The 16,432-nt window shown below is 47.5% G+C and overlaps 1 protein-coding gene across 2 annotated transcripts in view; it reads left to right on the plus strand.

The window, feature by feature from the left end:
- FLI1 (Fli-1 proto-oncogene, ETS transcription factor) overlaps positions 1-16,432 on the plus strand; it is a 121,404-nt gene that overhangs the window by 67,667 nt on the left and 37,305 nt on the right. The window contains exons 1-3 of one of the 2 annotated variants that reach the window (XM_008074220.2): positions 5,339-5,370; positions 8,449-8,603; positions 14,028-14,231. In XM_008074220.2, coding sequence (XP_008072411.1) covers positions 5,339-5,370; positions 8,449-8,603; positions 14,028-14,231 — 391 coding nt within the window. Of the gene's footprint in view, positions 1-5,338; positions 5,371-8,448; positions 8,604-14,027; positions 14,232-16,432 lie in introns of those variants that run through there. The other variant, XM_008074219.2, reaches the window with a different exon arrangement.

Genomic DNA, 16,432 nt, shown 5'->3' on the forward strand with positions numbered 1-16,432 from the left:
AGGATTGCCAGAGCCCAGCCGGTCGAGGCTGTGGTGGCCGGGAGCATGCCCCGCACTCCAGTCTGGGTGACAGAGTGAGACTCCAACTAAAAAAAAAAAAAAAAAAAAAAAGAAGTTAGTGAAATATCCCAGATAAACAATAACAATCTTCTGGGCCAAGATAATGGTGAATGTTTGTGGAAAAAGAAAAAGATAGATACAAAAAGGAGATATCAAAGAGATGATTAACAGGACTTGGGTGAATAAATATTGAGAGGAAAGAATCAAAGTTTCCTGAAGCCTGGATGTTTTGAGGGACAGTGCTGTTAGCAGCCACAGGAAGGAGGGAGAGGAAATGCTTTAGGAAGCGATGTCAGTGTTCTCTTTGAGATTCATTGTGAGCAAATCAGTAGAATATCCAGATAAAAATGTTCTACTAGGCTTTAGGAACCAGAGCTTAGATAATATTTCAGGGCTGGAATTGAGGTTTGGGCATCATCTCTAAGGAGTCTGAACTGTGAAAATGGATGAGGTCACCGAGGAAACCAGTCTAGAGAAAGGAGAGAGAAGGGAGTGAGAGCGTGGTTGGAGGGAGATCTCCTCTAGGGCAGCCCGTGGTCTCAGACCTGCCTATGGGAACTCCCAGCCCTACCACATTTCAATCCCACTAACCAAAACCAAGGACTGGGATCTCGGCCATCTTCCCAGACTCTAGAATTTCAGGAAGGCTCAGAGGTTTGGAGCCAGGAGCAGCCCCTAAAATGAGTTTCTCTCCAGAGATAATAATGACTATAAGTTGTAGGCATAGTTTGTTGAAGATTTTTTCGTATACTCATTTGCTGTCCACCACTGTCCTATGCAGTAGATAATGTAATTCCATGTTACATATGAAGGCAAGTTGGGCTTTGAGGGGTGAGTGCCTTGTGTTGGGATTTAGAGAAGACAAAGCTGCACCTGAACCTAGGCCTTCTGGCTCCAGGCCCCATGTGCCATCTGTCAGGCACCTCCCCACAGCCCCCTCCTTCATGCCATGCTTTTGTACCATTGTCTTATTTCTGCCAACGTCCATCCGGTGAGGAGGCCTATTCAGCAATGCCTCCCAAACTGGCCGAACCACAAAAAGCTCCTGATGCTTGTTGAGAACCCAGCTTCCCTCATTTGGTCTGCTGTAGCCTCAGCCCACTCCAGCCCACACCCGCTGCCCCTCCCCATTCCCAGCCAGCGTCACCTCTCCTAGACTTCTGTTCTCCAGACAGCCAGGGTCATTCTTTCAAAATGTTTAACCCCTTTGCTTAAAACCCTTGAATGGCTTATGACAAAATGCAAAGTCCTTAGTGTGTCTCCCCTGTCCCTCTGACTTCTTCCTTCCTCACCAGCCATGCAAGACTCTAACTGCTGCTTCTGAGCCCTCGAGCACCTTCCTGCTCAGAGTCTCTTCCCCTGGGATCCTTCCTTCTGGAACATTCCTACTCCATCTAGACTTGTCTCTCCCTCACAATTTTCAGGTCTCTGCCTGAATGTCACCTTTTCAGAGACCTCCCCGATCATCTGATCTAAACCAGCACCTAGTCACTCTTTGCTCTGCTAGGGTTGTTCTTCCTAGTTTTTATCACCTCCCTCACTGATGTGTGGGCAGGGTGTAGCACATGATAGTTGCTCAAGCAGACTTAAAAGGGAAGTTGCTTGTTTAAGGCCAAGCAGGTAATTGTGAATAACCAGGACAGAGAAGCAGGTCTGCTGACTTAATCCCTCCAACAGGAGCCTATATTGTGCCAGCAAGGCTGTTACCTGCTCACTCCCCTGCTGCCAGGGAAGCCTCAAGTGCTCCAGGATACCAAGTAAATTGAATTTCAGAACCCCTCTGCCACCTGTACTGGCCATACCAGATGCCACCAGATGCCAGCAGGAAAAGGGCTGTGTGAGTCCCACCATGAACAGTCAGGACACTTACCTGACTTTGGTTGCACAAAGAAGCAGCCTTTGCTTTTGATTCTCCCACCTTGACCCATTCCATCAGCAGGTGATGAAGTACGTCCAAAAAGACTCATGTCTTCTCAACCACCCTGAGGAAACAAAGACAATCCAGTAGACTCTCAGAGCCAAGCAGGCTAGGCACAGCCATCGCCAGCACCTTGTAAAAATTCTCTAAGTGCCCACATGTAAGCTGGATGGGTGGCCAGCAGGAAGCCAGGATTTTTAGAAAAAAATGTCTTTGCTTAAGGTAGAACCATGTCAGAGCCTATTACTGAATTATGCAAAAAGAAATAACAGGATGAAACAGATGCCAGACTGGCACCTGGGCTTCTTATATTCTCTGAGTATTACTGATGATGGCACTTGATTATGATATGATCATTTACAGAGGGCTGATCCACCATAACACAAAAGATAGATGAGGTTGTTGTAGTGGTCCCTACTTCAGATGAGAAAACCAAGGCAGGGAATATGATTCAAGATGTCCTGTTTCATGAGCTAGACCTGTGCTGCCCTATGCAGTAGCCACTAGCCACAGGTTGCTACTGAGTACACGAGATGTGATTAGTCCAAAATTGAGATGTGCTCTAACTGTAAAATACACACTGAATTTAGAAGACTTAGTATGGAAACATTGTAAATTATAGCACTGATTATTGATTATGTTACAATTATAATCTTTTGGCTGTATTGAGTTAATATAGTAATATATTTTAATGTATTATATTTTAATATAATATTAAAATTCTTTTCACTTATTTTAAATTATAAATGCTCTTCATTTTTAACTTTTTTTTTCTTTTTCCATTTTTATTTTAGATTCAGGGGTACACGTGCAAATTTGTTACATGGACATATTATATAGCAGTGGGGATTGGGTCTCAGATAGCCCACCCCCCAGGTGGTGAACACTGAGTACACTCAGTGAACCCTAAACCCTAAACCCTCTCTCCACTTCCCCTCCTTATTGGTGCCCCCAGTGTCTACATCTCTGTGACTATTTAGCTCCCACATGAGTGAAAACATGTGGTGTTTGGTTTTCTGTTTCTGAGTCAGTTTACTTAAGATGATGATCTCTACCTCCATTCGTGTTGCTGCAAAGGACATGATTTTGTTCTTTTTTTATGGCTGTGTAGTATTCCATGGTGTTTATGTACCACATTTTCTCTACCCTGTCAGTTGTTGGTGGGCACTTAGATTGGTTCCATGATTTTGCTATTGTGTGTGGTGTTTTATTTTAAAAATATAGCTACTAGAAAATTTGAAATTATTTATGGGAATCACATTCTACTACTAGTCGACAATGCTGGGCCAGAATGTTTGGGACTACCCTGTGATTCACACAGCATTTCTTTCACATTCTTTGATAACATGGGTTCTGGGTTACTTCTTTATATTCACTGGAGCCCCCATCGATGTTTGTGTCTCTGGTGGAAGGAGGTGTTCTGTAGACCTGGCGCTACAATGGCCTCTTGCTTTATATCCCAGCAGAAAGTCATCTGGCCTAAGGGCAAAGGATCAAGCATAGAGTCTGAGGTCTGAGGAACTCAGAGAAAGTGTTGGTTGCCGATGTTGTGGGAGACTTGTGTTCCCGTTCTTTCTGTCTTCCTGTTGTGGTTGACTCTGTCAGGCTGCGTTGCCTTGAAACAGCATGGCCCATAGGTTCTGTGTTGGATGTAAACTTCAGCAACTTGATCCAAGCTGTGGTCTGCAAATAACGCTCAGCTGCATCCTGTCTCAACCACAGGGATTGGGGAAAACATCCCGTGAAGGAAAGAATACCAATTTATGGAGGGGAAATGCAAGACTTGCCTTGTAGCCTGGTGTTCAGGACCTGGATTCAGTGCTAGACCTGGCCTGACACTCCCTGGACTAGCACACAGGGTCTGGATGCACTAGGTACCCAGGGCCCTACATTCCACACCCAGAAGGTATGGCTTCCTCTCTCTGGAACTGGTGTATCTCTAACTGCAAAGTCCCTTCCTAAACTCCCATGTTCCAAAGCTTGCAATATGAGGCATGCCACACATAACCTGGGGGGAAGGCATACTCAGGAATTCTGGAAAAGCACTCAACATCTACTGTGCATGGAGATGAAAACAGCTAGTGGTTAGGGTGATGGCTGTATGATAGGTGATGTTTTTATTTTACTTTATTTTTGATTTGTTTGAGTCAGAGTGTCACTCTGTCACCCAGGCTGGAGTGCAGTGGCACACTCATGGCCACCACAGCCTCGACTTCCTGGGCTCAGGCTATCCTTCCACCTCCGCCTTCCAAGTAGCTGGAACCACAGGCATGTGCCACCACGCCCAGCTAATTTTTTGATTTATTGTAGAGATGAGGTCTCGCCATGTTGCTTAGGCTGGTCTCGAACCCCTGAGCTCGGGCAATCCTCTCGCCTCTACCTCTCAAAGTGCTGGGATTACAGGCTTGAACCACTGTGCCCAGCAATGTTTCTCTTTTCTTAAAATTTACTTTTATATTATTGCATCTCCTTTTCAAAAACAAAAAAGTCACATCTATGCACGGATCCTACAGAAATCCTAAAGACAAGACAGATTACTTAATTTCTGTACGATGTACATGCCATGCAGAAGACACATGTGATAAGTCCTAATGCAACTGTGTGGCTGGGTTAGCAACAGAGACCTCATTTTAGCTGTGTAAACATCAGGTGTCCCTTGACAGTAAGCCTGGCTGCAGATCTGTGGGCCTGATGATACACCCGAGCAACTCAGTTGCTCTGAGTTGAATGGAAAGGCAGAGAAGAAGTGTGTATGGGCTAAAGGGGTCATATTCGGGGGAGGTCTTTGAAATCTCCTTTTATCCAAACACCCATTATTTCATACCTTGTTTTAAATCACCTAACAGATTGCAGGGAGCTCTTTGAAATCACTAGCAATATTCATGGAACACACAAAAACAGAAACCAAGGATGAAGAGCTTATGTCCGGTGGTGAGAGGGAAGCACAGAGGCTGCAGTACCCTCGGCAGCTTTGCGGTAGCCTCTGTGGCCCCGAGATGGAGATGTGCTGAGTTATTACACTGTCAGGGCCTCTGCCTCCTCCCTGCTCTATTGTGGCAGCCCCAGGCCCTCTTGTCACCTGTCCCAGTGCCATCAGCTGCCTGTGGGCCCCAGCTCCATGCTAGCTGTAAGTGCAGGTCTCAATACAAATTAGCAGCAGCATAGGCAGGCTGAATGGCAAGCCCCATCCCCATCCCTCCCTCCCTCTTGTTTCCATCGAGCCCTCTTCACAGGCGCCAGCTGCCTCATTAAAGAGCAGCCTTTATGCCGGGCTTCACCTGTACCCACCCTCAGCAGTAGCTGTGTAGCCCCATGGCTTCGCACTGTCTAGCACAGGCACAGTGCCCGAGAACTGCAAGAATGGAGGGAGGTCTGGCAGGCGAGCTGGTGAGGTACGGTTTTCCTTCTTTCTCTCCCTGAGCAGTGAGAGGGGACCAGCCAGACTAGTGTAGGGTGCAGGGCGGGTGCCCGGGCTTCTCCCTGGGATGTCCCCATGCAGGTCTTAGTGCAGAGGCCTGGGACTAAGGATAGGGCCTTGTTCCAGAGAAGAAGCGCCCTGGCAGGTGGGCAGTCAGACAGATCACCAGCCCAGCTGGAAAGCAAGTACAGGCACTGGGCTGGAGGAGGGAGGGAGAAGGCAGGGAGCCCAGCCACTGGGCTGGAGGAAGCAGAGCCAGGAGAACTTCTTTGGGTCAGTGAGCAAGGAGGCCCCGCCCATTGGGCAGCGCTAGTGGCCACCTCAGCAAGAGAGCCCTGTGTGTCACCTCCCCCACACCACTCTGATACAGGCACCCCCTCGCTGGGGTGCTCGTGGCTTCTCTGCTTACTAGGTCATTCATCAGGAAGGTTTTACAAAATGCTTCCTCTTTCCAAATTTACTTTTCTCTCTGTTCGTGGCACCAAGGACTTGTCCTGCCCTCTGTGCCTACCCATGGCCATACACCAAAAGGGTCACTTAATTTCAGTGATACCTGAGGTGCTGACTTCTTTGCATGGCAAGAGGTCAGTCTTTAGCTCAGAAATTCCCAGAGAGCCAGCCGATGTGGAAAATAATTTTTCAAAAACCATCTCCCTGATGTCCAAAGCGGGAGAAACCCATGGAGCGGCCATCCCCAGCCCACTGACACTACTCTGAGCATCCTTCAGGGGAAGAGTGTGCTGTGTCAACCTCACGTCTCCCACAGAGGCCGCCCGGCCAATGGAAACCTTGCTCTCTTGGTTGCCGGCCAACTTAATCCTTTAGACTTCTGCGGAACTCAGGCTATTTCACAACTGATGAGGATGCTGGGAAAGGCTGCCAGACTGCGGTGGTGTGGGGTGTGTGTAGTGGAATGTGTATGTGTGTGTGGGTGGAGTGTATGCATGTGTGCATGTGTGTTTGTGTGCGCGTGTGCATGTGTCTGCATGTGTATGTGCATGCATGCAGTTAGCCGCAGGGTGGGTGTAAGGACCTGGTGCACCCGGGCCAGGGCTCAGCTCAGACACAGGCACCGGGGCCTGACTGGGACTGCTTCATCTCAGGCCAAGTCCTTCAGCAGCAGAAGCCAAAGGGCCGAACACTGGTGAAAAGCCCTGATGTGCTACTGCCTCCCCTTCAACTGCCATGGGGACATTAAACCTTCAACAATCTGGGACTCTGACGGCTGGTTCTTGGTTCTCTGCCTGGAAAAACAGTAGGCGAATAGTAAAACCTTAAATTCTAACATGTGTAAGTTATACATCTTATTTTCATTTTCAGCCCATGTTCCCCTCTGTAAGACATCAGGAAAAAATTACCGTCTGACTTCTAATATCTCAGTGGAGCATTTATCTCCCAGCTATGATAAGTGATCTTCAATATTTTTTTCCTTTCAGATTAAGAAACAAATTCATTTAATTTTCTTTATTGAATGTGCTCTGGGCTCCCCCACCCTGCCTGAGTCTCAGGAATCCCTGGGATGTTCTCCCTTCTCCTTGGCTAGTGACTACTCTTCCTGCTTGTGGAGATGGGTGGGTCCTTATCTGGTATGGCCCTGCTCCTTAAGGTCTCCTGGTGGTCTGTTCCTGCCCACAGCAGGGGACCAAGAGCAGTGGCCAGGCCTTTGGAACGTCCGGAGAGGTTATGCGGCCCAGAATTGGAAGGCTGTAATCTGAACCTTATCTGAACTCCTGGGTCTGAAGGCCTGGTTTGGAGCTCTTGAGAGAATTGGCTGTCTCCCAGGCTGCCAGAACCGATGCTTCCTGCTCGGTATAACCGCGACTGCAGGCTCTCCTCAGGCTTCCTGTCGTCTCCTTTGGTCCTGCTGCTGCTGGAGTAGCTGAGCGAGAGCCGAACGGGGCAGGATGACACCTCCCCTGGGCACACCGGAGGTGTGTGACGCTGGGCTGGGAGGCATGTAGAGTGTTTTTTGCCAGTCTGCTCCAGGGCACCAGGCGGCCACAGGTGGGGTGTCAGCCCAGCTCTCCAGACGACTACTCAATCACTGATACTGCAAAATACCAGGTGCTAATTGGGCTGTGTAGTTCAAGGCTAAGTTGTGTGATCTGCTTTCTCCCTCATGCATGTCCTTAATGCTTCCCCTCTGAGCTTGGCAACCAGGGTTGCAAAATGCCATGAGGGCCGCAACCTCCATCTCAGGTTGAAGTTCCTGAATTCTATCCCTGCTTCCTGCAACTGCCAGCTCTTTTGCATGTGTGCTTTGCTAGCAAGACCTGAGTCTTGCTACTAGCTGTGTGACCCCAAGTCAGAAAGCCCATCTCACCTCCCGGTTTTCTTAGCGTTAGGAGATCGTCAACCTTGCTGTGCCTATCTTGGGGGAATTCTTGGGAAATTCAAATATAAGAGTATATGAGAAATGCATTAAAATTATGTACGTGCAGTAGAAACAACTCATTGAAAAAACATTTATGGCTCACCTCCTATGTAAGGCACGATGTAGGGTACTGGAAGTTAAACAAAAAAGGTGACGACACCAACTCAAGAAACGCACAACGCAGCAAGGGGAGCTACAGACCAAGCACAACTCAAGAAACGCACAACGCAGCACAGACCAAGCTAACGATCACATGGTGTGACAAGTCCTGTAACCAAGGTGGACACAAAGTGCTGGGCGACTGTAGGGAAGGCGTGTCTGGGACGAGGACCAGGTTGCCTGGCAATAAGGCTAAAAATGTAAGCTGCCATCAGACTGGGAGGGCTGCAGCGCCCAACGGAGCAGCTCAGACTTTGGTCTGAGGGCACTACGGAGCTGCCAAAAGTTTTTGCGTACCATAATTATAGGATTGGGCTGGGATTTGAAGAAAATGCTGGTGGCAGTGTGGAGGATAGAAATAGGGCATCATTGTCATCGTTGTCATCATCATGACACCAAGTGGGGCTGGGCGACGATTCTTCAGTCATCCTCAGAGCAGTGGGCCCATGATTCTGAGCCTGGGGTGAGCTGCCCTTCAAGTGATGACTTCCTTTGGACTTTTGTCTCCTCTCGCTCTAGGGAGTCTCCGGTGGACTGCAGTGTTAGCAAATGCAGCAAGCTCGTTGGTGGAGGCGAGTCCAACCCCATGAACTACAACAGCTACATGGATGAGAAGAACGGCCCCCCTCCTCCCAACATGACCACCAACGAGAGGAGAGTCATCGTCCCCGCAGGTACTTTGGGAACCAGGCTGCCTGGCCAGCATTCACTTCCCCACTTTCTGGGGGCCAGTAGTTGAAGGGTAGGCCACCGCTGGGGCCATCTCAACCTTTAGCTGTCTCCAGTTCTCTATGGAAAGGCAAATTGGGAAAGCCACATATCTTACTTACTCCCTAGCAGCCTTTCAAGCCAGTGTCCCAAGTGTCACCAGGACCATGTTGTGGATTCTGGAAACCCCGCCCTCAAACAGACATCCTCACAGACTCTACATCAGTGGCCTGGTACCCAAGGACAGGGCCTGCAGGGAGAGCAGAGGCAAGGCCTCCTCAACCCAAAAGGAGTCTCATGAGCTCCCAGATGTGGGCATTCTTGCCTTTGAGGAGGAGGTTGGCAGTAGAGGTCTGTCCTTCCCTTCAGGCATGTACTTCCTGGCATCTGCCGGGTTCCACCTTTCCAAAATTACAGCCAGCTCTTTCAGTTTTAAAATAGAAATAACTATATTTAACAAATGGAGCGCCTTAACATGTGTGCAACGAGTTATGTCATTAGGCAAAAATAGCCTCTTTTTCCTAGGTTTTGGTGCTGTTGGTTACAGAAAATAAAATCATTGTTCAATCCTCCAGTCCATTGGCTGGACACTCTGCCTCAGCAAGCACCAGCAAGGAGCGAAAGGGAGTTTAAAAGCTGGACAGAAAGGGAGTTTAAAAGCTGCCACATGTAGAACTGGTGCCAGGTAGAAGGAGCGAGAATGTCTAAATCAAAGTGAATCACAGGGCAGGGATGAAAACTGGTCTTACCAAAATAGCATTACCAAAGAAGCACAGCCCCTTCTATTTGTAAAAGTGTAAACGCAGTTGTGTCTGAAGGCAAAAGATCAGACATCTCTTTGAGGTAGTCCAAAGAAATTTATTTGTTGATCTGAAGGCGTGACTTTGTGATGGGCCTCTCCTGCCTCGGCCTTCTGTGCTTGATTCCCATGGGAAGCTGTGGCTCACTATCTGCTGGGACTATAGTCACATGTGTTCTGGGTCAAATTCAAGAGTGTATGAGCAAGAGGCAGGAGAGAAGGATGGAGCTTATGGGAACCTCTCTGGACCCTAAATGACTTTAAAACCACTCATAAAGCAGTTCACATGTGAACTAACAAAGGAAGAGAAAAAATACCTTCTACTGATTGAGAGATTTCTAGGTGCCAGGCACCATGTCAATTACTTTATCTCCATGACACTGGTGATATCACTAATTGATCTCCCTCTTCCCTCAGGAGATCAGCCACTAATATTTAGCCCAGGAGCAGTAAATCCCCTACTCTCGAACCTTCAAGTTGTGAACTTTCAAAGATGCAAATGTACAGTTGCATGTCCAATCACTTAAGTTAGTTCACATGTCTAGTGTACATTGTCGCATGCGTGCATCCTATACAAGTGGTTGTGCTTTTGTATACTTTACTAAATAGTACTATATAGAGCACAGTACTTAAGTGCCTTTATTTCAAGCACAGGATGTCCAGAAGCAAACATAAAAGCAGCTGATGTAACTGACTGTGTTAGCTGAGTACCTAGGTTAACTTTGTTGGACTTAACGAATAAATTGGACTTAGGAATGCAGTCTCAGAACAGAACTTGTTTGTATGTAGGGGACTTACTGTACATCTTCTCCCTCCTCACCTAGAGGAAGCAGACCATGAAAGTAAATTAAAACGGGCATGCCTGTAATCCCGCGCTTTGGGAGGCTGAGGTGAGTGGATTGTCTGAGCCCAAGGGTTCAAGACCCGCCTGGGCAACTTGGCGAGACCTCATCTCTACAATAAATCAAAAAATCAGCCGGGCATGGTAGCAAGTGCCTGTAATTCCGGATACTCGGAAGTCTGAGGTGGAAGGATCGCTGGAGTCCAGTGGGTTGAGGCTGCAGTGGTCAGGAGAGGCCACTGCACTCCAGTCTGGGTGACAGAGTGAGACTCCAACTCAAAAAAAAAAAAACTGGCATGCAATGAAACCATATAAAAACTGATACAATGGGGAACCTCTTTGTTCTTTTCAAGACAAAGCTGAGCCTCAGTAGACCTTTGTTCAAATGGTGTCACACTCTCCTGCCTCAGCCAAAGAGCTCCAACATGGGAGGGAAATCTTGAGGGACTGAAGTATTAGGGGACCAGCAATTGCCTCTGAACCGGCTGTTGGTACCACCTCATGCTGGTCCTCATTCTTGGAAAGGACTATGGAAAGACAGCAGAAGTGCCCAGACTGCTTGACCAACCCTCAATCGGTGTTGAAATGCTTTCAAGAGTAATAGCGAAACGTCAGGCTTCCGCGGGCCGAGTTAACTATGGCAGTGATAATGAAAATAGCATAAACTCATACCCATTTTCAAAGCACTTTGTGTGATGAAGTCACAAGCTATGGATTTCCTTTATTATTTTACCTCTGGCTAGATCTTTTTAGATCCTCAGATGTTTTGGCTTCCTCTGGGTCAGCCTTCTGGACATGAGGGAAAGTCTCATTTTGGCAACTCCACAAATCAAAGCAGTAAAGTATCAGTGGCATAACCGATCGAATTTATGATGGGATTTTAGGGCAAGCATAAATGCCGGCCCTAGTTAATCACCAGTTCCATGTTCAGATGGAAAGAAACTAGGACTAAATCATCCAGGAAATACATTTGGAAGAGTTTAGCACGATCCAGAGTGGAAGATTTACAATTCATTGTGCTATAGATGGAGAGAAATAATATTGTCGTGAGCCTAGAGCAAGGGAAGACATCATAAAATAAATAAAATGTATGGTAGAAAATTGAATTTGAGTCCTTGGATACTAAAAGTGAGGAATTAGGAGAAGTGAAGGATGAAATAATATGCCACATAATCCAACTCCCCTCAGAAAATGTTTCTTTAGAATTATGAAAAAGTGCAAAATTATTTCCATTTGCCAGTGATCCATGTTTAATGGCTTTGGAGAATAAGAGAGTAAAACAAAGCAAGAAATGTAACTGAGAGAGAGATGACTACATACTTGTACAATGATGCCTTAGAGGAGCTCTTCTTTGTAGAATTCTAGCAGAGTAACTCACAGGTGAGGTGAGAAGAGAGGTGGCTTTTGTGGGGACCTACCTCTTAAGCTAAGTGAAGTCCTATGAAGGCTTCAAGGGGAACCCTGGTTCAGATGCTTACCAGTGATGGGACTTTGGGCAAGTGATTTACCCTTTCAAGACTCCACTTTCCATCAATAAAATGGGGATATTGCATGATTTCCTTGAAAGTAAAAATAAGGTATGTAGAGCAGCTGGCACATAGTAAGCAACCACTATCTGAACCATCTGGTTACCAGCACTGGCTGTCCACATGACATTCAGCAGCACCCTGTGACCCATGACCCCAAGGTCTCTTACTCTAACCCCTCCTCTCTTGTCGGCTCCTCCACCACCAGCAACAAATACAGCAATCACTCCCATGCATGCATGGGCTGGGACTGGGCACTTTGCAGAGCAGACTCAGCCCTTGCCACCCAATTCTCACAGGTAAGAGCCAAGGGGAGGTGGAGAGCCCATGCCAAACAAGGGCAGGCAGCGTCTAGAAGCTCACAGTCAAAGCACCGAGGAGTTTGCCTCTGGCTACCCAGCTGCAAGGTGTGGGAGAGACAGCAGAGCCTTGCTTCTTTCCCCAGGCCCACTCCTGATCATTCAATCCTGTTTCCATTTTGTCAAGAGCCTTCATAGACACTCTATGAGAGGGTGAGTTGGCTGAAGGGTAGCACAGATATCCCTGCCAAATAATTATGATAAATAAAATAGCTCCATAAAAAGCTGGGGACTGCCAGGTGCGGTGGCTCACACCTGTAATCCCAGCAGTTTGGGAGGTGGAGGCAAGAGGATTGCCTTAGCCCACGGGTTCGAGACCAGCCTGGGCAACGTAGTGAGACCTCATCTCTACAATAAATTTTTTTTTTAATTAGCTGGGCATGGTGCCACACTCTTGTGGTTCAAGCTACTTGGAAAGCTGAGGTGGAAGGATCACCTGAGCCCAGCTGGTAGAGGCCATGGTGGCCATAAGCAGCATGCAATAAAATGCCAAGTCTCTCCTTCTCCAGGAAGCCTTCCATGACTCCACATTTACGCTATTCCCTTCCATCTATGAGTTCTTGAACTACAGACCATAAAACCCACGTGTTTTCCTACCTAAGTGTTTCACGGGATAGGTGTTTCTTGAAGGCAAGCACCATGTCATTTTCTTCTATGATGAGCATATTGGTTTTTTATTTGTTTGTTTTGTTTTGTTTTTTGAGTTGGAGTCTCACTCTGTCACCTAGGCTCGAGTGCAGTGGCATGCTCACAGCTACTATAGCCTCGACCTACTGGGCTCAGGTGATCCTTGCGTCTCAGCCTTTTAAGTAGCAGGAATTACAGGTGCATACCACTATGCCTGGCTAATTTTTTGATTTATTGTAGAGATGAGGTCTCACCAAGTTGCCCAGGTGTTCTCGAACCCGCGGGCTCAGGCAATCCACTCATCTCAGCCTCCCAAAGTGCTGGGATTACAGGCTGAGCCACCAAGCCGGCTTAGCAAGCATATTGTTTATTGAACCCACTAACAGTTGGTTCCCAATTGCCAATCCAGGCTGTGATAAGTGATAAGATAATAAGGGTTCTCCCTCCTGTGGAACTTGCTGGAATTTATCACTTGTGCGCAAAGTACACCCTCCCTAACACACACACATACTCCTGGCTGAGAAAGAGTCTCTCAAGAGTCCTAAACTGGAGATGGCCTCAGACTTGACATTATTTACATTCACTCAAGGGCTAAAAGGTTTTCTCTCTCTAACACCATTTCTCAGCTTTCAGTATTTAAGTATCTGAAAAATGTTTTGGGGATGATCTGGTAGAAATTCCAACAAAGCTGCCCTCATAAAGAGAAAACCCAGATTGGGTTTATGTTAAAGACTAACACCACCGGGTTTTCCAACTGCACAGATGGAATTGCAGTAAATGCCTATATATATATATATATATATATATATATATATATATATATATATATATATATTTCTTTCCCATAACCATCTGAGGAACCCGTGTTCTTTTATGAAATAATTAATATTCTGGGCTTGTGGAATTGTGTTTATTTTCATTTTGATGCCACCATTTCCCAGGCAAAGTTTTCGATTGCCCCCTCAAAACTTTAAATGTAGTGCTTTGTCAGGATACATAGTGAGGCAGCTACAAACCTCCCCAGAGTGCTAAGTGGCTCAGGCAGCTCCAGATGTCATGGAGCCAGATGGGTGTTCTGTGGGGACCATCTGGAAGGGAGCTGGCTTAGCCACAGAGAGAGGGAGAGAGAAGGGAAAGAGGAAGAGATGGGGGTGGGGGAGAGAGGGAGGCTGCCGGTGCTGCCTACTGAGCCTCCCACCCACACGCAGCCCTTGCTAACAGCGTTTTCTCCTCTGCAGACCCCACGCTGTGGACACAGGAGCACGTGAGGCAGTGGCTGGAGTGGGCCATAAAGGAGTATGGCTTGATGGAGATCGACACGTCCTTTTTCCAGAACATGGATGGCAAGGAACTGTGTAAAATGAACAAGGAGGACTTCCTCCGAGCCACCACCCTCTACAACACGGAAGTGCTGTTGTCACACCTCAGTTACCTCAGGGAAAGTAAGTGCAGCCTAAGCGCCCAGGGCTGGGAGGAAGCTCTGCAAGGTTGCTCGCTCCCCGTGGAGCCAGCCCAGGGAAAGGAAGTTGGTATGGCCCACATGTGTTGGGCGGATGCCATGGAAGTAGCACGGTTGGGCCTGTAACGTTGCCAAGATCACGTGGGAAGACCCACATGCAAGGGACAGATCCAGTCCTGAGTGTCAAGGAAGTAAAATGAGGAATGGAGAGAAACAGGGAGCTGTGACCTGGCTGGGGGAAGGGGGTGGGAGGATCTTCTAGAAGCTGGTTATATTCTTCCCATGAGAACCCCTTTCCAAAACGACTTTAACCTGCAATTACGTAGAGGTGGGTGCTCTCATTGGTGTTTTCCTAAGCAACAATTTAAAGTTCCTAGGAACTTTAAACATGAACCCAGGAAACTCTGGGTTCATGGCTTTTTGGCTTAAGGTTTTGAAATTTTACATACTAGCATCCTCTTATCCTTGGGGAACTCTGACGCCCTCTAACCCCACCTTACAGGGCAGCTACTTGCACACTTCCTGGCTAAATGGGGAGAGTAATCAATGCTATACATGTGTTAGGGTCTATTGGAAGCTCCTAGTACAACAGGAGAGTGAAAGAGCTTTGGACACAGTGAGCTTAGGAAAGGAAGCAGGCAGTTGTCCAAGGGATTTATCGAGTACACAGTTCCCTAGCATCAAGTGCCCATCAATCTGATATGAATTTCATTCGATATGAAATATACACAGAGCGAAGGAATGGAATTCTTTCAGCCTTAATGCTTCATTAGAAACTCAGATCAGGTGTCCATCAGTGCTACCCCCAAGTATTGAAGGGCTGTCCTGTGACCTGAAAAGATGATGCTAGGATCGGGGGGTTGAAGCCACAGGAAGGCAGATATGGGCTCCCTTTCTGAGGGATCTTCTAACAATCAGCCCTGTGCAAAGGCAAACAGGGCAACCTTGGAACACTGCACCTACTGCGAGTGGCCAAGCCTGCTGGGGGTCTTGCAGCAGTTCAGCTTTCGAAAGATTTTTGATGATTTCAAGTCCCCATCAAAAGCTGAGATCCATGGACAACACCCCTGGGACCCACTTCTCCTGATCTTATTGGCTCTGGGTGGATTAGCTCCCTGTCTGCTCTCCGCTGTAACAGTGGGCCTTTGACTCTCCATATTCACAAGCCACTGTCTGGATCTGCAATAGTGATCCTTGTGGGGTGGGGGCAATACACACTGACTGGAAAAGTTAAAATCAAAAAATGCCTTTGGAAGTTTCCACCAGTGCCTCCGGGCTCTCAGGTCACCTCACCGCGGCGTCTGGGAGCCAGTGGGAGAGAGTGGATGAAGCAGTGTATGTGAGCCCCGAAGCAATGACCTCATGTCTGAGTCTTGCTGCAACATGAGGTCAGCCCAAGAAACAACAATTGCAGAAAAGGGGACAATTTTCCACCTAGTTTTTCTATGGTTTGGATAATTAGCATTTTCTAATGGTCCACATTTTTTAGGTTTTAAGGGTTTGTAATTTTTTTAAAAAAAAGATATTTGAAGAGTCCTGCAATGATCTAGGCAGGGCAGGAGATGGGGGTGGCACACAGGGATTGGGCAGGAGAAGGACCCAAAGCAAAACATGGACTCATTCTGCCTTTTCTCGCCCTCCTGGTATCATCTGTGACAGGAGGTTGTGGGATCACTGTCCACTTTTCTTCTGTTGTAGAAGAGATGACAGCAGCAGTGTAGACAGCATGCTCTGACAGTAAAAGGATCCAACACTTTGGGCTCCGTGGCTGATGCCCTTGTCAGGAGAGCATGTGTGAGTGCATTCTGGCTTGATATGGGAAAAGCTCATTCATGCCCTGTGACTCCCAGGTCCTGATCGGTCCATAAACAGCCTGGGTCCCCTCTAGGACTTCCTGTCACCAAAGAACTGGAGCCACAGATGCTGAAGTGAGACAAACACCTGCCGCTCAATCAGTCCAGGAGTGTGAGAAGATAGCCACTGGTGACCATTAGGGAAACTTTCTGTGAGGAGAGCAGATGTCAAGGCCAAGCGGTGAGATGCTGTGAAGAAGTAAAAGTTCAGAGTTTGGCATTTCAGGGGGTATGACATGGCAAAAAAAAAGTGGGAATTGCTTTTTTTCTTTCTTTTTTTTTTGAGTTGGACTCTCACTCTGTCACCCAGACTGGAGTGCAGTAGCCACTC

The sequence above is a fragment of the Carlito syrichta genome, unplaced genomic scaffold (assembly GCF_000164805.1).
Source record: "Carlito syrichta isolate Samal-C Ts95f unplaced genomic scaffold, Tarsius_syrichta-2.0.1 Scaffold316376, whole genome shotgun sequence".
Lineage (NCBI taxonomy): Eukaryota > Metazoa > Chordata > Mammalia > Primates > Tarsiidae > Carlito > Carlito syrichta.